Consider the following 20038-nt stretch of genomic DNA (forward strand, 5'->3'; position numbering starts at 1 on the left):
AACAAACAAACAAACCACAAGATGTCTGTAACAATATGATAGTTGACACTGAAAATAGAGATGTTTGGCCAAAATGCAAAACCCCATGTCTGAAGAAAATCAAACACAGCACATCAGGATAAGCGTTTCAACTATCACCAACCTTTAAGCACAGTGGTGGAGGGGTGATGATTGGGGCTTGTGTTGCAACCACAGGACCTGGGCACCTTGCAGTCACTCAGTTGACCATGTAATACCATCTAGTCAAATTTGAGGCTGCCAGCTAAAGCTTGGCCCAAACTGACTCACGCTCACTATGATCCCAAGCACGGCAGAAACTCTACAACAGAAAGGCAGAAAAAAAATAAAGTTCAATTTAAAATAATAAAGGTGGTGCAATGGGCCAGTTAGAGAGCACAGCCTGATTGAAATGCTCTATAAGGACCTTAAGAGAGCTGTGCATAAACAAATGCCCACAAACCTTAAAGAACTGAAGCCACACTGTAAATAAGAATGGAGCAGATTGGCTCCACGTCACTGAGAGAGACTGAAGTCATACAGAAAGTGCACTGCACAGCTTTTCACTATCATGCATTCTCGTGCTTTTTTCTGACATTTGTGATTAAAAAAAAAAGCTCAAACTGCCAAAATGTTATCAGCACCTCATTTACACAAAGTGTCATTTTCACAGCTGCTATTTCATTTTATTGGAGCTAGTTCATTATAACTGCTTTATCAGTTTTACCGCACTGCCAGCCTAACTGCTGTTTGTCAGTATTGTTTGCAGTGTTTCACGTGCGCTTCCAAATGCCAGCTGCTGCTATTATTATTACTGGATGCGTTCAGCTCACTTTGCATAGTCAGGTGCACAAGCCGCGGTCCAGCAGGTGAGATATGGCCTGGAATAAGTGGAGATTATCAATAAACCCATCGCGGATTTACAGCGCAGTAAAACCACAAACACTAAGAAGCTTTGTTTTAGGCCACAGAAAGCAGGGCGTCGTTTGCCAAAAGAACAAACAGCATGTTACTGGATTTTGTAGGATTTAAATTGATCCATTTCTGTTTAGGTTATTTGGTATGTAATACGTTCATATTCCTTGAAACTATGACAAATAGTCCTGGCATACTACACCAGGCCGAGAGTAACGGGAGATGACAACAGACAGAGAGCCGAGCTCTGTTTCCCTGTAAACACTCTTGGAGTGGACTTGACAAATTGGCCATTTAGAAGCAAATCTGTCTAAATGAATGTGTGTTTCTTTCCCTGGGCACTTTGTCTCTCTAATGCAGTGTGCTGCCAGGGCGGAGAATGCCCCAGCTTTGTGGCATTTTATGAGGACAATAGTAAACCTCGATGGCTCGTCTGACTGGTTACTCCGGATGAAATACGCCTGTGGGCTGTAGATGCGCACGGAATGCCAACGGAAGGAGAGAGGAGGGTGAAAACAGTCTGAGCAGTGTGAATTTAAGAGGAGAGCAGGGCAGCCAGCCAGAGGAGTTGAATGCTCTTTGTTCTGCCACATGGTTACCGATGAGTATTCCTAACTATAATCTATGTGGCGGACTGATTTGGTGATGACTCTTCATTACAAAATTTCCGAGAGCCAACAGATGAAACTATGCTTACATGTCCAGCTTGTATTTAATCCTGACTTTACACAAGCTGTTTCTGTATAAAGGATCTAATACAAAACGGGACAATGATCTTTTAATTGATACACTCCCTCTTTCTAAAATCCAAATGACACGTTTGTGTGTCCCATCCCATCTCTAGGTATAGGCTGTGAAACTCTTTAATCCTGAATCTAAACTCGCTTTAGCTGTGTCAGTAGGGAGTATGTAAAACAGAACAATGCAGGGATCTTTTAATTGAGCCACACTCCCTCATTCTGAAATCTAAAAGAAATGGGTGCATGCCCTTCCTGTGCGCCTTCCTAATTTCAACTACATTACAAGCTGACTGCTTACAAGTTACCCACCCATCCTGCATCGGGGACGTCCATGGAAATATTGTGGGACATTTCTGATGTTTCTAAAAATTACAGCCATTTCATTTATTTTGAGCTAGTGAAGTGAAAAAGTCTTCACTATTGTTCTTATTTCCAGCTCCTTGTCTTCTCTATTTTTACTTGATTAGAGTAGCTGTGCATGATTTGCAGTTCAAACTGACCTCTCTTCATTTTATATCGGACCCTGGTGCAGTTCCTCAAATTCCCTTGTCTGAAATAAGCTGTTTTGCGTGCTCTGCCTTTAAGCTAACGTTCTTCTGATTGGTTGCCCCTTACAAACAGAAGGTTTAAAGAGCAGATGGCCGGGACTTATTTGCTGACAGCCAGAGCTGTTTGTCTGAGATGTCATCAGTAATATCTTCTCTCACTGACAACACAGGAAGCCAAAAATTGTTTTGTCGCATGCAAAGCAGTCTGAAGTCTGAGTATTTGCCTCATTACACGTATACTGACGTCATGATTTGAAACTGAAGCTCGTGTTTACCATTGTAACAGTGTATGTATGATAGAAGATAAGGAAAAAACACATTAAAGCCACTTTTTTTTCAATTAGAATACAGTCTTAATATTTTGCAACTTATTTTTTCTGCTTAGTTTTTCTTAAAGTCTGCTGGGCCTTTAACTGCTGAATTTAACAACCTGGATATTGTGTTTTGTTCCACTTTGAGTACTAAATTACTGCTGTTAGTGCACTTCTTTAAGATACTGATTCATGTCATCATCCATTACCAAGGAACACTCAACTAATGAGCCAAACAGGAACATTTAAAACTTAAGGTATTCAAAAGCAGATAAACATTTGGGTGCCAGATTTTATGATACCCTGCGTATAGTGCTTGCAACACTTCGGCAATCAATAACACAGAAGATCTACAAATCACACATTTAAGATTCAGTAAATCTGCAAATGTAATTTCCTCAGTGATGTAACCGCCTGTAAACCAGCGTGCAGTTAACTTTTCTGACATAAAATGACTTAAATTTCAACAGAAAGAAAATTAAAAACAATAAATAATTGTACCACTGTGTCAACAAAAATGTGACAAGAGTCACATTTATTAGCTCGACAGACAGTGAGCTCGATACATTCCACCACCCAACTCTGCCCTTTGTTCCATGAACACTCACAGCACGTCGGCGCCCTCATACAGCAGGAATTCTTCAAATTATCTCAAAAACTAAAAGTACGCACGTTCAAACTGACGAACACAATGACTGTGTGACAAAAGTAGGAGCCAGAGTTCATGTGCACATTCTTATTGTCAATTCAGTTCATTTAAAATGACCCTGAGCAATAATCTGTGTAAACATTTCTACATTCGCTCCAAACTCAGAAAATGGAGAAAAAAAAGTCTGTGCCTCCTCTTCCATGACATCCTCGCTCAATATGTACACAGGAGAAAATCTGTTTTATAGGCATGCTGGTGTTCTTGTTTACATACTTTTTGTTTCTGTGCATATACACGACACCAATGGTTCTCTGAAGTCATTAAATATTTGAAGCATTTCTTTATGTTTTTAACTCTTTTTTGATAATGGAGTATGACGGAGACTGTAATAGAAATAGATTTCATATATATAGTTATATACTGTATTGAGGGAGTGCATTCAGATTCTCCAGCAGTAGATATGTGGGGTGACAGCTTTTCTGCATACAGTGCGGGGCAATCGACGTGCTAAGGGAAAGACAGTGAGCAGCAGAGGTCATTCTGAGCTAAGCTCTGGATCAGTCTGCACCACTCGGCCCTCTTCTGGGTGATGTAGGCTGGGGTGATCATTTGCACAGGAAGGCGTGGCGAGCCCTCCACCCGGGCCTTCTCGCACAAGGCCTCGGCAATACAGATAACATACATGCCACAGTCATAGCTGTTCTGCTGGGATGGGCAGGGCTCCTCGACAAACAGCGCTTTCCTCCCTGCGCCCAGGAAAGGCTCCAACTTGCTGGCGATGCGCCGTGCGTGAAGTGAATTGCTGCCATTTTGAGAGTCATAGTGGGCAAAGTGGTTGGAGTTGTGATGATAAAGCAAGAGGCTCCAGTGGGACCCTCCAGCGGTCTGGTTGGAGTTGTCATTCACTGCTAGGAAGACCCAGCGACGAGAAGCAAGATCCAGTGGCTCCAGAAACAATGCCAACTCATCAGGGCAGGAAGCACATTTGATGAACTGGGTGACCTCTGGGCTGATAAAGATAACGGCTTCCCCCAGGACTCTAAAGCGCTCGGCAGCAAAGTACTCAAAAGCAAAACCAATGACTTGGTCATTAAGCCAGTAAGGTCCTTCCAGTAGAGAGACATCAGAGCGCCGCAGCAGGCTGTCATGATAGCTGAGCACTACAGGATCCATCCTCCAGAGCAGTCAGAGTGTGTCAATCTGAAAATACACAGAAACGCTTTAATGCTTAGGGCTCGGCTAATTCATTCGTCGGAAATTTACTGCTCGTGTTTTCTTTAATATGAGAACTGCTTTTCTTTGTCTCGTACTGCTCTTTTCTACAATAGGTTCAATCAGCACATACTACCTTAAGGATGCTGTGATCTCACAAGCAATATTATTTAGCAGCTGTTGATCATCTACTCAGCAGAGCAGTAATTTCACAGAATAAATTCAATTCTGTTTTATTTATACAGCACCAAATCACAACTACTGCACCTCAAGGAGCCTTATATTGTAAGTTAAAGACCCTACAATTATAGAGAGTAAACCCCAACAATCAGACGACCACCCTTTGAGCAAGCACTGGGCGACAGTGGGAAGGAAAAACTCAATTTTAACAGGAAGAAAGCTCCAGTAGAAACAGGTTCAGGGAGGGGGACCAATCTGACGAATTTAAAGGCACCATTTGTGTTTCTTAGAGAATGCAAAAGGCTTCATTCACTTCATTCTGATGCCAGTTGGCCAGTACAGCCTGACACTGGTTTCAAACATGAAGCTTTTTTTCACAGATCTCATCCTGGACTAGTGATTCAAACGCAGTCACAGTCTGTGTTCATTTAAGCAACTCGCACAAACTGTTAAACTTCACTGAAGCTAAAGCAGGCTGCCTGTTTCTGGGATCCTTGTTGACTTTCTGTTCGCTACTTTGCTTTATTACTCACTCAGACACATTAATTGGAGCCGTTTTAGCGCACTGGCCGATCAGGTTATTTTCAGAGATGTTACAGTAGCGCTTTGCTGGGCCGGGAATCCACTGCGGAGCATCACATTACTGCAATGCGTTTACTTCAGCAGGCAGCTCTCCGCTCAATCGAGCCTGCGTTTTTAGCTTGAGCTCGCTAACCGACAGTTTTTAGCGTCACTCGTAGCCAAAAAACTGAGTTAAATAGCAGACTGAGCATGCGCCACATTAACCGTTGGCTGCCAAACTGAAATACACAGTGTCCGTTAAGTGTCCTACCTGTAAATGACACATTCAAATTAAAAGTACCACGAAAACACGAGCGGTGAAGCCCCTCATTGCAATGACTATCGTAAATCGCGGCGAGAAGACCGTAACATTTTGCGACAGTGGGGTGGAGATAAGCTTGCTTGTGATTGGCTCCTTGCATTCGGTTATGGGCACGTGAGCGTTACTGAAAAACTGACATTCTGTGTCGTTACATGCAAGCATAGGAGAAGTGTCTTTCTTTGTATTTTACAGCGAATAAGGCGAGATAAAACCACGTATTTTAAAATCAAGTGAATTTCCGTCATGTTAGTCTTTTTTTAAACTCTAACATGACCCCCAAAGGTTATAATCCATTATCGGAAACCGAGAGGTGCAGTGTGGTTACTGTTGCCCTGTGTGTTTCAGGGTACTTCCGGTTGCTTCGCCCCGCCCCTCCCCCCTCCGTGTTTTCTCCCCTCCCATCAGCGGCGTGAACGCGCAATGCTGAGCCGCACTGATTAGCAAGACGGAGAGGAGTTTTCAGCGACCGAGCAGCGAAGAACTGCTGTTTAATTGGATTCAAACTGCGAACATGCTCGGATAAAAAGAAAAAGAAAAAAATGCGTAGGTTTTTAACACGGAGTTGACTTTCGAGGACTTTGCTAAGAGGCAAGTGAGGCGAGTGAGAAGAAAGCAAATTAATTCAGTGGGAATGCAGGGAATTAAATAGAGACTTGGTGATTTTTTGCGTGGCTACAAGTGTGTGTAGCTCCACGGTCAAGCCTGACAAGAAACGGGAAAACTCGAGTGCCACTTTAAATTGACTTTACAGCTCACGTCTGGAGGTAAGAGTGATGTTTAGTGATAGTTATACACTGTGGTGCGTTGGGCTGCCCCGCTGTGGGACGATAGGCGTCTGGCTGGAAGCTGCTAGTGAACCTATGATTCAGTTATAGTCCGTAAGAAACTTTATGACCTGCACTCATTTGCAGCATTGTTTTCAGTTGGCAGACTTAAGTTGTGTGTGTGTTTTGGGGTGCTCAGTCGGTGCTTTTGTTCAGTGAGGAGTCTCTGTCAGAGCTGTGTGTGTGTGATGTGAGCCTGTAAAAAGTTCTGGCTGCTCCTCACTGAGATGTCATTTCACACTACAGAGAGTGCTTACTCCAGAGCTTCAGCTGGCTGAAGGACAGTTTATAAGAATAACAACCACATGTAACATGATAAACGCAGGCTGGATTTAATTTATTCTTTCATTTTATTTGTGATAGTGCACAATACAAATTACAAAGGGCTCATTTTTATCTTCAAACCATTGACAGGGGTCGTTTTTTATCCATTACAGACTCAAACAAGGTTTGCAAAAAACATAGGGGAACACCAATGCATGCAAAGATTGAGACTGCAAAAATAGGATATACGTACATGAAACCGTACACAATATGTCACTGCGACATAAACCAGGTATTATGTTTTCACGGTCCTGCAGAAATGGGAGCTATTACTGCGGCAGGGTGGGGTAAGTGGTTACATGTATTATTTAGTGGAAGTCAGACAGAGCAGCTTATAATGCACTGAAGGCAATATGCACTGCAAAGCAGCTGTAATTGTACAGGGAGGTCTAATGGGGTGAAGAAGCTGCTGAATCATGGGCATTGTGTCTCTCTGTGTGTGTGCGTGTGTTTGTGGATGGAGAGCTGACTTAAGACAGATTTTACAAGGGATCGCCTGGTTGTGTATCTTGAGTGCATCTGAGTGGGTTTTATCGATTTTATAGTATAGTTACTATAGTTTACCTTAAGAGACTATAGCCTAATTTTTTTTAAGTTATTGGTGAGTTGATCTGCTGTGCTTACCGATTACATTAAGTCATTTTTATACCGTTTTTATGAATGGACAAATGTCACCAGAAGATCATCCAATTTGTGCAAAAAGGATGCTCCTAACGGACTTTTATTTCTATGATCATTTTAAAATATACATTTTTGTGCTAGATGATTATTGTTTAAAAAAAAGGAAGGAAGGTAAATGACTTAAATTCATGTTGCTATGGGTGAGGTGCCCCTGAGAGCCTGTCCTGCCCTCAGATCAGCACAGGTGATGAGGGTAAAGTGGGCCTGTCCTGCAGGAATGTGAGGTCTGAGAAGTCACAGCTGCTGCAGCACGAGAGGAAGCCCGGGCTGAGACTCCAGCAACTGGTCCCTGTTGACATCTGACACCCCACAGACCCCTCTGTCTGCTATTTCTAAAGGACCGGCCTCAGTTTTGTATCATATCGGTGTGCAGTGAATGGTCTCGCAGACACCACCTGAAAGATTGAAGCTGTGATTTAGCAGCTTAGGGCTCAGATTTGAGCTCTTCAGAGGAGCTAACCACTGCTGCTGTTGGAGGCAGTCTGTGGTTTACTAGGAATACTTTAAAGAAATGTTTTTAAGTTTTTGAAGGTTACGAGTTACGAAATCGCAAACCTTCATATGCAAGTAGTGTTGCTCCATGCTAAGTTTTAGCTGTTCTTTTGATCGCTACAGTCTGGGGCTTAGTCAGTGCTGACTGTCATTCTCCAATAAGAAGAGCCAGTGTGTGGCCTTCCTTTAGCCCTCCTCCTTGTGTCTAACTTGAACTCAGTGCCTTTGAAATTGAAACTTTGGAAAATGAAACTGAACAGTTTTAGCTTCTCAGAGGATTTTTCAGTTCACAGTAGTTGCACATCTCAAAGAGTGATGGCAGAAGCTGCACAGGGTGGGAAGTGACTGTTTTTTTATGTATAATTTAAAGCTTTTTTTTTGGGCAAATTAAATCATTTGAAAAAATAATACAGTAGCTCATTATTTGGCTTTCAAGATGTCATTGGGGTCTGCGTAACACTAAGATCGAATCTTTACTTACCCTTGCCCTTTTTCGTTTGAAAGACCTCCTCGTAACACGTTTTATTTTTGCCATGCACAGATCTTAATAACCAGCAACAACAAAGTTGCTGCTGTTAAACACCCACAGACTGTAACTGTGATGTGCTTAAAACAATGAGTTACCACTAGCTCATAGATGCTGTTTCTGCTGTTTTGTTCTCTTGAGAGTAGAACTAACAACCCCTTTGTCTTGTGACTACTTCTTTGCTCATCCACCAGAGCTCCTGTGATCTCCCATGGGCACCGTTCCTCTAAACTCTAGCATAACCTCCCAGTTATCATCCCCTGAGGTGTTACCTGCTGGACTGAATTACCTGCTGCTATCAGTCACATGCTGCAGGCTTAAAACTTCGGCATGTCCTGAAAAGTGGCGTGGCTGCGTTTTGAGATTGTGTGGCGCAAGTGATTGGCATGCACATGAAGTCATTAAAGAGGAACCTGCTTGTGTTGCACTGAACAAAGCTCTCCTTTCTTTAGTACACCATTATATGAGGGTGGCTTTGGCCTCACAGGCTCAGCTTCCCCACGTTTTGCATTTCCCCTCATTAATTCGCCGGTGCTAACAGTAGTTGGAGTGAGATGGAGAGAGAAGAAAGTGCATTGTGTTGCTCTTTGCAATTTTGTTTATGTGAAAAAAGCCTAACTTGTTCTTTAATTAATCCTTTACAATGGGGAAACGGAGTGAACAAACAGCACTGGGCTTGCTGGAAGCTCACTTTGTATCCTTTTAAATTAAATCCTCTGTGTCTTTGTTTTGGACAGAGAAGAAAGTGTTCAAAACCTTTGTGGTTTCTTTTTTTTTAATTAAATGAATAAGTATGTGAATAGGGATTCTCACTTGCATCCTAATTTATTATTTGAATTTTTAAGGTTTAGACGGATTGTGGAAATTGTAATTAGAGCACAAAAACAAAACACAGAGTTTAAGCCCCATAGAAACACTAATTTCAGAATTCTACTTTTGTCAAAGTACAGCAGTATATCTGCAAAACTTGTGCATGATGACAGAAGACTATAAGCAGGAAACTAAAGTTGTGGATTTGTGGGTGTGTGTTGTGACACAGCTGTGACAATAGCTCCTGGCCCCCTGCAGCCTCATGGTACGGACTGTACAGAGCCCATGGTTAATCCCCAGGCATGTGCTGTTGTGTAATGTTACACAATTCTGTCCACCTACAGAGTGGTCCTACCTCGAAACCACTTAAAACTTTGAACTGACTGAGTTTATCATTTTCTTAAAGCCTTGAATATTGTTATATCAGAAGGAGACAACATTACAATAGATTTGGATATTTAACCAGCGCCAAATATAATATTAAAACCTTAGAGAAATATGATTTATGAATTGTTATTGCTGGTTTGCTGGACAGTCCAGAGGACAGGAAGAAATGAAGTTTAAAGTTCTGTCTTTGCACTACACTGCCGTTGTTATCTGTGACAAATCCTGGCAGTTTACAGTAGTCTGTTCACTGTCAGAATGAGGCAGAAGGGGAGGAAGAGCGGAGATAGCCGTGGGTAACAGACAGCAAACAGGCTGCGATAAGGTGGATTTCGAATGCAGTCCGAGACATGCTCACTAATGGCTGGCATTCTTCTGCTGTCTAATCTTTACTGTAGTTATCAGCGCAGTAAATGAGAAGATGATGTAGGCTACTGAGAGATTATGCTTAAGTGTATCTGTTAGCTATGAAACTGTGCTCTTAAGTGTTGCCTCGTTTCACACTCACTGGCACACAGCGATGGTTGTAATTCTGGAATCTTTGATTATTTTGACATGACAGCTGCAACCAAAAACTCAGATTTATGAAAAAAAGGTGGTGGGGGGGGCACATGCACAGGTAAAAGATGTGCTTGTCATGCGTTGCTTTGTTGCTGCTAATGGACATCCTAGGTAACGGCTGTCTATTTACGATCCTGTCATATGTCAGTCAGCTGTATCATAAAAATAACTAGTTGTGCTTGAGTTGCTCCGTTTGAAGTTCAGAAACTCCTCTTTGCGTCACCCATTGTTGCTTCAAATCATTGAACAGCTTTCTGTGGTCTCTGGTCACCACATATCTGCTAGTTACTTCCTGTGTGGACACCCCTTAAGAGCCTATAATAAATGGCGATGTATTTGATGGTAATACCTAGCCAAAGATGTTCCAGGCTCTGTCCCACGGACTAGCTGCAGGGGTCTGAACCTGATCTTACTGATGAAAATTAGAGTATGGTACTTACTAGGGGTGGGGGAAAAAATCGATACTGTGTAGTATCGTGATATTTTGTTTGCTAATAATGTATCGATACAGGGACAGCAGAAATCGATATTTTGTTACAAAAAAAGTTTTTGTGGACTGGAACATGCTCTGACTTCAGAGCATGTTGATCCTTTTTCTGAGCAAGAATCCTTCACTGTCCAAATGTGTTTAACTTTTTTTATGGCAGCAATAAACATGACAGTTTACTTATTTTAATTTAAGACATGTTTTATTTTAATTAAGTTTAAAACTTTTTTATTTAATGTAAAATTATATTTTGTTTTAATTTACTTTCAAATTCTTCAGTTGCTGAAGGGGCTGCATAGTTTTCACAAATTGCATAGTTCAGAATAGCTATAATTGTACCAGATGGTTGCATTCAGTTAAGTTGGACTAGACTGTAATACAAACCGTTCAGTTTGTCAACAATAAAACTGACTGAGATGAGAGAAAGACTGAGTGCGAGACTTTGATATTAGATAAAATGAATATTGATAAAGTTTACCTTTATGTACAGAATGTGAATATCGCAAAATATTTTAAAAAATTGCAATAATATCGTATCGTGCGTTAAGTATTGTGATAATATCGTATCGTGCGTTAAGTATTGTGATAATATCGTATCGTGGGATGTATGGTGATTCCCACCTCTAGTACTTACCCGTGTCCCCAGCTTGACACCTGCCCAGTTTGAAATGGCTCAGATGAGTGGATGGAGTAAACAGACATACAATGATTCCTTTATTTGTTAGTGATTATAATCGGATCACTGGGCAGTTTTGGTGGCGTGGTTGTTAGCACTGTTGCTTCACAGCAAGAATGTCCTGGGTTTGAAGGAAGGCTTTCTGTGTGGAGTTTGCATGTTCTCTTTGGGTACTCCGATTTCCTCCCACAGTTCAAAGACATGTAGGGTAGTGGGCTTAGGTGAATTGGTGATTCTAAATTAACTATAGGTTAAACGGTGTGGATGTGAATTCAAATGAATGTCTGACTCTCTGTTGGCACTGTGACAGGCTCGCGACCTGTCCACAGTGTACATAGTCTTTTACCCTAGGCAGCTAGGATATGCTCCAGGCCCCTCTGTGACCCTGAATTGGGTAAGCAGTTTCATATGCTGTAAAATACAGTTCCAGTCAGTATAAACAAGTATAATAAACTGGATGGATAACAACTTGCTACATTCATGTATCTCTTGTTTACATAAGAAAGTTTTTGTATATTTTGAGTAAGTTTGAGGGGCTGTGTGTCTATAAGAAAATAAAAAGCAGAGTTTTGTCATGATTAAAGTACTCCTGTCCTGACGTTTCAGTCTCAACAAGCAGAGTTTATATAATCTTAGAGATCATGTATGATTAAAGAATGAGATACTTCTACTGAATCTCCTCGGTGTTCGGTTTAATGTTCCTGCTTGTTTACTTTGGCGCCCACCTGCATTCATGCTTATTAGCCACTGATGCGTTTCATCACACACATTCACTGCGCTGGCTTAGTGGTGTGGTCAAACGACTCCAGTTGGACGCCCTGGAGACGATTACAGGGTCCTTATTGTCTCCACAAAGCACAAGTCCTCCACTCTGCCTGAAAGAGCCCACTTATCAGTGAAGCTGTTTGAGTGGAGCAAATACCTTTGCTCTCCTGAGCAGGTGAGCTACGAAAGTACCCTCTAAATGCCTGCTGTCCTAGTTTTGGATGGAGAGTTCAGGTCAGAATGAGCTCACAAATTGTTTCATGTTTTTATTTTTGGTGGTAGTTTGGCTTTTGCAGACTTTCATCAGAAGAATCAAAGGGTAACAGCCTCTTTGTAGACTCATGCTTTTGCACCAGTTTTTTTTTTTTTTTTTATTATCACAGGGGATGAACTCTACAGAGAATATGATGATATATCCAAGTTTGTTTTCTCAGTAGACCAATATAAACAGAGAATATATTGCTTTTCACCGTAGGGGCTCGGTACTTGTCCCTTCTTGTCTACAAACTCATGTGTCTCGTGCTTTACTGTGCTCGTGCGCATTTACAAAAGTGCAGTAAATAAAACAAGACCATGCATGTTTATGCATATTTCAGATCTGTCAGGGGGTATTTCAAGAAATGAAAGAAAAAAAGGAAGCTGTTAAATAAATGTCCAGCATTTCCAAAAAGTCATTTTAATAGCGTGAACACACAGTTTTAGTAATGATTAACACTGGAAGGGTACTCTGCTTGGTTTCTCTTAACACTTTGTGTGTGCAGTTAACCCGGAGGTCGTAACACTATACGTAGCCTCTCTAGAGAGTATCACCGACATCTTCCGTCATCCCCTTGAAGCCTGAAACCAAACTTGCGTTATCATCACGCTGCAAGTTCTCGCTCTCTCTCTGGTGGCTGCAGCCCTGACTGCAGCGCTGGGCTCAGATTTCAAAAAAGCCTGTGGTCTGTTCAAGGCAGAAAGACAGGAGCCATCCCCCATCCTCAGAGAAGACAGTGAGAGCCTCTGTAACACCGCCCTGTAATTACAGGTCATGTTTTTTCCTAATACGCTAAACAGATGTGCTTAGAATGATGCTTAACATTCAGACCTAGAGTTGGACTTAATGACCTGTCATTACTATCAGCTGGTGAAGGCGTATACTGTTTCCATTGCATAAACGATTTTGGAAATTGCTTTTTCACTTTGTCCGTGACAAAATGTTTGTAACTTTAATGGATCTCAGGGTGGAAAAAAAATCACAGAACTAAAACACTCGACTTCATTTAGACAAAGGTGCAACATGTACCATTAAAAAACCCCCAAAACTATTAAAGCCTGAAGGGTATGAAGACTGGCTTGTTTATTTAAGTTTTTGTGATTAGTTTGACATACTTGCTTACATGTTTTTCCATGTGAGGTTTCAGATTGTCCAGATCTGGTGCGCTGCTTTGTCGCATTTTCCTTTGTTCGCTGATGCCCACTTATGTATTTCATGATTCATTTTGATGTCTCTCAGTGAAATAGCTCTCAGTGTAGGTGTTGAATGGCCTTAAGGCTCCTGTCTTTATCATTATACAACGCCTCACAAAGGAGTAGTTTGGCTCTAGACTTGATCTAATTGACCATGAAGATGACACATTCATTGGTATGACTTAATATCAAAAACTAAATATTTGTATCCTTTTATTTGTATGCTCGACTGGATCACAGGTATCCAAAATAGGAAGCACCGTTGATTTGCGATGAGCTTGTGGGCATTTTGGCACCACGCTCTCTGAGCAGCTACAGTCATTATTGCTCATCTCCACTCAGCTGTGAAAGACGAGATGAGTCCTGTTGGCATCTCTTCCTCAGAGTGTGTGTTTGTGTTTGCAGACAAGATCCCAGTCCCTGTGACACTGTTATCCATTGTATTTATATATACTGTGCCTATTTAGTACATGTTTTGTGCCTACCATCTGGTTGGCCTTTACAACAGAATCACGTGCTTTACATGGTTCTTCAGGAAACATGCTAGTGTCCTAACTGCTTCCCAGCACTGTCTTCCCTGAGGCCAGGGGCAGCTGAATGGGTCTGTTTGGACTTTCTGAGGGGGAAATGGAGTGTGGATAATCTGGGTCAGTGATGCCTCCTAGACCCACACCATCTTGCTGCTCTTCTGCTTCCTTCCTCTATATCCCGTCCTCTGTCTCTGCTGTTTGCCTCCAGCACATTTTGTCCAGTTTATTAGTTATTACTGAACTTTTTAAAGACCAGTTGATATGAGAAGATAACAGATTAGATTTGACTGGTGATTCTATTTAATAGGGATCAACATGTTACATTGTTACACCAAATATCAATATTTTATTAAATAATTAAAAATACTTGGGGATATTAAAAACAAGAGTGCTCATCTCATGCACCTCCTTCCTGAGATAATATTAGCTAAACAAACTTACAATTCAACCCCCCCCCCCCCCCCCCCCCCCCCCCCCCCGCAATGTCGTTACATCTACAAAAACTCTGTGGCTGCCTTTTGATTGGCTGCAACATGTGGTTGCTAAATTGTTACAGTACTCGGCATATTGCAAATTGTTAAAAATCCTGGTACATTAATTAATTTTAAGGTTTTCTCTTTATTCAATTGGATAGGAATGTCAAAACTACTTGAATAAATGCCTTAGGGTGTTTCCAAGATGGGCTACAAGATGGAACGGCTTTCTTCCAGAAGGACTTATTTTTCTTTTCATGTTCATTTCAAGTGAAACTTGGCATGTGCATGTGTTTCCATGCATGTTCCATGCAGTTGTTTCACTTCAGGCATTCATTGTTATGCTGTAGCTTTCTGAGCTCATAAATTTCTACCAATCATAATGGTGTAAAAAGAGAGACAAAAGTGATCATATGAGCATTTTTGTAGTATGATTTCCAAGAAACTGTTAGACCGAAAACCCAAACAGCTGTTGATGATGTACCTTCCACTGGCTGGCGCGTTTTATTGTAGGGTGGTGTACTTTTCCTTTGTCGCTGGCCAAATCTAAACTGCGGGGTGATATTGATATTTCCAGAGCTAGAATGGAGTCTGAAAGGGAAAACATTTTTCCACCCTCTAAAACAATAAAATATAAATGTGAGGTCAGACCAAGAACACGGCCTTGTTTTAGACTCAACATTTTGGCCCAAGGCAAAGTAGTCTCTGCAAACAGATTTCTTCATAATGTGGTCCATAATGTGTCTGTAAAGCCTGAAATAGTGAGTAGGTAGAAAGTTCCTCAGTAAAACAAAAGCAGGAATGTTTAAAAGTGTGCATCTGCAAATTTCTGTAGAAAATCTCTGCAATTTTGTTATGTGTCGAGTCATTTTTTGTGAAATCCCCTTTAGCTTCCTTGAAAAAACCTTCACAGTGCTGGATACCGATAACACTAATAAAACATTACTCACATTTATTTACTTTTATGACTATGACTAACGCTGATCTGGTCTGTTTATCACCAGGCAGAACATATCTGTATACTGCTGTGCTTTTCAGCTCCTGTTCTTTGTTAAGAAACAATCAAAAGCACACGAATGGATAATAGACATGCTCTTATCCTTAGCAGATTTAGGCCAATGTGAGCAGGAGGCAGAGAAAAGCTTACTTGCACCTGCATAACCCAGAGTGAAGGACCATTTAAAAAGGAACAGTTACTAAAAGATAACTGAGGAGTCCATGCCATCATGTCGTCTACTGTGGACGACGTCCATTGAATGCATGGACAAGTTTCCAAGCAGGTGTTTCACTATCGGCTAACATGGCCAGCTCACCTACTGCGTCTGAACTCTAGAAACAGAAGCATGAGCATGAAGCTCGAACAGATTATTTCACGAATCCTTTTGTTTATGTGAGGAATTACACTCATATGCTCTAATAAAGAACATTAGTGGGGAAAAAAATAATGATGTCCTGCTGATTGCAGAGTTCACACCCTGATCACACCGGCCCCGACTGTGTGGCGGGCCGCAGCTGTCAAAAATATCCCGACTGGTTGTGTTGCATTGTGCAAAACCCTCTCCTTTATTGGTGTTCTCTCTTTCTGTGCTAAAACTTGCTTTGTCTCCCTTTCCCCCCTCGCTCCTGGTTTGAAGTGAATGCAAACAGGGTTGAATTGGAATATAACAAATCTGTATATGAGCTGTGACTTCATTGTTTGTCCTCAATGTGAAATCTTGAACTACTTTTCTTCAAAACTCCTTTTGTTCCAACTTGTGTTGCAGTGAGTTTCCTGCTCATAAAGTAACTGAAAGATCAATATGAAATTAGAAGCAAAGCTGAAATGGAACTTGATTAACAATGGCGTGATGGTATTGTTGTGTCGAAACCCCTTGTGCGGCACTTCCTGTCACGCAAAGCTGCTCTCGTTGTCCGGGGAGTGGACACAGGAAGTGGAATTCTCTGTGGCGACAACAGAGGAGTGGTGCTGTTTACTCCCACTCTTTCTAGTGTGCTTTCATAGAGGCCCCCAGTGGCATTTTCTTTCTTTTTTAATATCAAGTCTCCAGAGCAGCCTGCAGTTGAACAGGTCACTTGGTCTGACTGATTTTGAGGAAAATCATCCAAAAAGGTAAATCAAAAACGTGACACGGTCATTACTTGTTGCCACTAACACAAGAGATTTAATAGTAATGAAAAAGTACCTACAACCTTTTTGTAAGAGAGTCCATGTTCCTGTTTCTTCCAGCCTGTTTTACGAGGGTCCATTAAAATAAATCCACTCGTCATTTAAAAGCCCTTGACTTAACCTTGCTCGTGGATTTGTTGGTTTTTCTTTGAACCTGAAACTTTGAAACTTGAAGGGGAGCGGGATGGATTAGGATTTGCTGCAGCACACCTTACAATAATTAAAATGTAGTGTGCTAAAATGGTGACGAGTGAAAAGGTGCAGAATGTGCAGAGACCATAGATATCAGAGCACACAGTACCGTACAATGTTTTTTTTTTTTTTTTTTTATAATAATGTTGTCCTTGAGACTCCCGCTCTGCTCTGAATTAATTTCCTTCCTCTGGTTTCTCCCTCCACTCTCTCCTTCAGGGAACAACAAGAATAGGTCCTGCATAGCAAAGTGAGGCTCTTAATTTAGCAAACGCACATGGCGTTTCCTCCAGTGACATATTTTTGTGGCAGTCATGTCACCTGTTGGCGCTCAGCTGAAGTTAATGTGAAGGGAGTTGGTCGTCAGTCGTTGTTAATTATGGCATGGACAGCGAGTCCAGCCTGGACTTGTTTAAGCACATTTTTGATGACATTGACTTAAGTGTTTTTGTAAGACACAAGTGTTAGGAGTCGGTGTGATGTAAAATCAGCTGGCGATGCATGCAGTTTGTCCGATCAGCCAACCCTTTGAATGGTAACCCGTTCCACTTGTCTGTCACCTTTGTTGTCTAAACATAATCATCTGTAGACTCTTAAGATATTCTTGAGTTGTCATTCATTACGGTAAAGTTAATAATAAAAGAAGTTGATATAAAAAGTACATTTCAACATTAGCAATCACAGAGTCAGTAGATTTTGCATTTGGTGGGTGAATATCACAAGGCTGCTGTGTTTGGAACAAAATAGTTATAATAAATAAAAGGAAATTACGGCACCACCAGAATAATAGCCGCTTTAGTTGCAATAGTTGCTTTGAAGACTTGGACTGGCTTTGTGACCACTGGCAGTCACTTGGCATCTTAATAGCAACCTTGGTGTGTCAGCATGACAATATAACAGCAGGACGAGAGTCTGCTATCAGTTTGGTTAAATGGGTCAAGATGGCAATTCAAAATTAAATCAAATTGTCAAAAATCATAAATCTGTTGCAAATTTGTTGCCATCCACATGCGCAGAAATTCACATTAAATAACTATATCCATAAATATAAAACAAATTCCTTCACAAACAGTGATGAAATGAGTGATTGTTTTTTGTTTTTTCCCCCCCTTACTGTGATTGAGCCATAACCAAGCAGTGTTTTAGTATACTACAGTTTGTTTTAAATGTGATTGCTCTGTTTCTGTTAAGCGAAGCTAGCTAAGCTAATTTATTATTTGGGTGGGTAAAAAAAAAAACCCTGCTGAGCTTATGAATGACAAAAGAAAATCAATTTGTGTACATCCTACATTTCCAGTGTAAGTGGAAAGGAAATGCAGCATCCATACTTACTTGAATGATCTCAGTGTACCACCGCCATGATTCAAAGGTTATGGCTGTTGATTAAGAAAACTGCATCCAACACTGTAAAACCCAGTAGCAGTATCTGCAACAGACTGGTTTGCAAATCAGATGTCATGAAATCTTTTTGTATTTGTATACGGTGTGATTTTGGTGTAGTCTTTAAGCTCCAAAGGCATGCTCTTACCTTTCTGAAAGGTTTATTCTGTGCTGCCTACAGTCACAGTGAACTTTGTACCTGGATTAACAAGATTAAGAAGCAGTTCAGTGGAAATCATTCATTTTTTGTTCAGCATTAATGTGAAACTAGAGTGTAGCTTCTCCTGTTTGTTTCAGGACAGTGCTATTCGTAAGCTCTCAGTTGTAGAAATTAAATAATAAACTATCAGGTTAATTGTGAAACTGTAGCAATAAATAAATGGCACCACAGTGTTGTCTTTCCAAGTTGGGTGTTAGCATTGCCTTTTCATTTCTCACTCTTCTCCCTTTATTGTGCTCTCACTCTCACTTTCCCACAGCTAAGATTTCAGGAAGCCGACATCCTCTTCTCTGCGTGTCTCTCGCCGCCTGTTCCTGTATCTCCTTAATTCTCTGAGTTCAGTTTCTCGTTCTGTGAATCTATACCTTTCAATCCTTTTATCCTCCTATTCTAACTGGCTCTCTGAATATTTGGCCGAAGCTCATGTTCCACACCTGAGCCACCGCTTCCTGGTCATTAGCAGTTGTCGAAACGGAGACCACAACAAGTTAGTTAAGGTATGCAAGATGCCTGAAACCATACTGCTGTCAGTGCATAAGAAGCTAAAATTACAGCCTTCTGGTTGTATGCATCTGCCAACCAGTTAGGTTGCAGATTCCCTGGACAGCTTGAACTTTGACCTTTTTTTGAAGTGCAGTCACGTTATCTTATTAGAAATTAGTCTTTTCTTATAATAATGTTATGCATTTTGCAATTAGACCTCACTCTGAGCAGCCATCAGCTATTCTGTTCACTGTTCTGGCATTTCTGCTGTTTTCAACCAACCTGGTCATTGTTTGTGTACATACACGATATGAAAAATAACTGTTTTGTTAGATTATAGCCAATGGGTTTGAGATTGCATTTCTGTAAGTGGAAGCAGGTAACTTGGTATTCATATGGATCATGTTCAGATACTGCAGTTTTCTGAGTGCCTTTTGATAATGACATGAGCCAATGTCATTGTCCCATCTCTTTAAAATCATCCGAAGGTCGACTCCAGCTTCTGGACCAGTGAGCACATTTGGGCTTGAAGGAATTATTTGCATATATCATCTGCAAACACAACAAAACCACAAAACCAAAATGTTACAGACGCTGACTCTAGTGTTTGACACTATTTGGGTAACTGGAAAACAAGAAATCCAGGATGCAAACATGCCATTTACCAGTGAGTTAAATACAGGGAGAGGTTACAGTAGGCTGATGTGCCATATCCTCATGTTACAGTCAATTTACCACACAGTCTAGGAAAACTTGACCTCTGTCAACCATTCACTTCTGGGCAGCCGCTTTGGTATGGCTCCAAAATGGTTTGTACACTTTCCAAAGGAAATGCTGTACGTATGCGTAGTCTTCGACTAAAGAAGGAAAAGAAATGCATAAACATTTCCACAATCATCCAGTAGCTTTATCTTCCTGCCATTTGTTAAGGTTACATTCAGCAAATTAGATCTAAAAAACCATGATTAAACAGTGATGGATGGGATCTGCTCACAACGTGAAGCTGCACGCTGAGATTAATCTAATTATTCTAGAGTCTTTGTGACATGGAGGGATGTATTACAGGGTTGGCTGGTAAGCTACTGTTCATGAGCTAACCACTAGCATGCTAAGCTGGCATCCCTTAGTCACACTTCCTAAAGCTTCTTTTTTCCTGTTTACTGAAATGTTTACTCCCCC

The 20038-nt window shown here is 41.1% G+C and overlaps 2 protein-coding genes across 9 annotated transcripts in view; one reads left to right on the top strand and one right to left on the bottom strand.

The window, feature by feature from the left end:
- Positions 1 to 3019: 3019 nt before the first annotated feature.
- On the bottom strand, positions 3020 to 5508 carry senp8 (SUMO peptidase family member, NEDD8 specific). 2 transcript variants are annotated; one of them, XM_084941010.1, is made up of 2 exons: positions 5385 to 5508; positions 3020 to 4360 (listed from the first exon to the last, which is right to left on the bottom strand). In XM_084941010.1, exon 2 carries the CDS (start codon positions 4331 to 4333, stop codon positions 3668 to 3670), a length of 666 nt encoding a protein of 221 aa, XP_084797136.1. In that variant the 5' UTR covers positions 4334 to 4360; positions 5385 to 5508; the 3' UTR covers positions 3020 to 3667. The 2 variants fall into 2 exon arrangements, with proteins under 2 accessions (XP_084797136.1, XP_084797215.1); XM_084941089.1 differs by lacking the exon at positions 5385 to 5508 and adding an exon at positions 5086 to 5355.
- A 335-nt stretch (positions 5509 to 5843) lies between these two features.
- myo9aa (myosin IXAa) overlaps positions 5844 to 20038 on the top strand; it is a 100658-nt gene continuing 86463 nt past the window's right edge. For 5 of the 7 annotated variants that reach the window (XM_084941190.1, XM_084941429.1, XM_084941590.1 and 2 more), the window contains exon 1: positions 5844 to 6199. The gene's annotated coding sequence lies outside the window, so the exon portion shown is untranslated. The remainder of the gene's footprint in view (positions 6200 to 20038) is intronic. The other 2 variants (XM_084941267.1, XM_084941644.1) reach the window with 2 other exon arrangements.

The sequence above is a fragment of the Perissodus microlepis genome, chromosome 1 (assembly GCF_051167445.1).
Source record: "Perissodus microlepis isolate ML-2025 ecotype Zambia chromosome 1, ASM5116744v1, whole genome shotgun sequence".
Lineage (NCBI taxonomy): Eukaryota > Metazoa > Chordata > Actinopteri > Cichliformes > Cichlidae > Perissodus > Perissodus microlepis.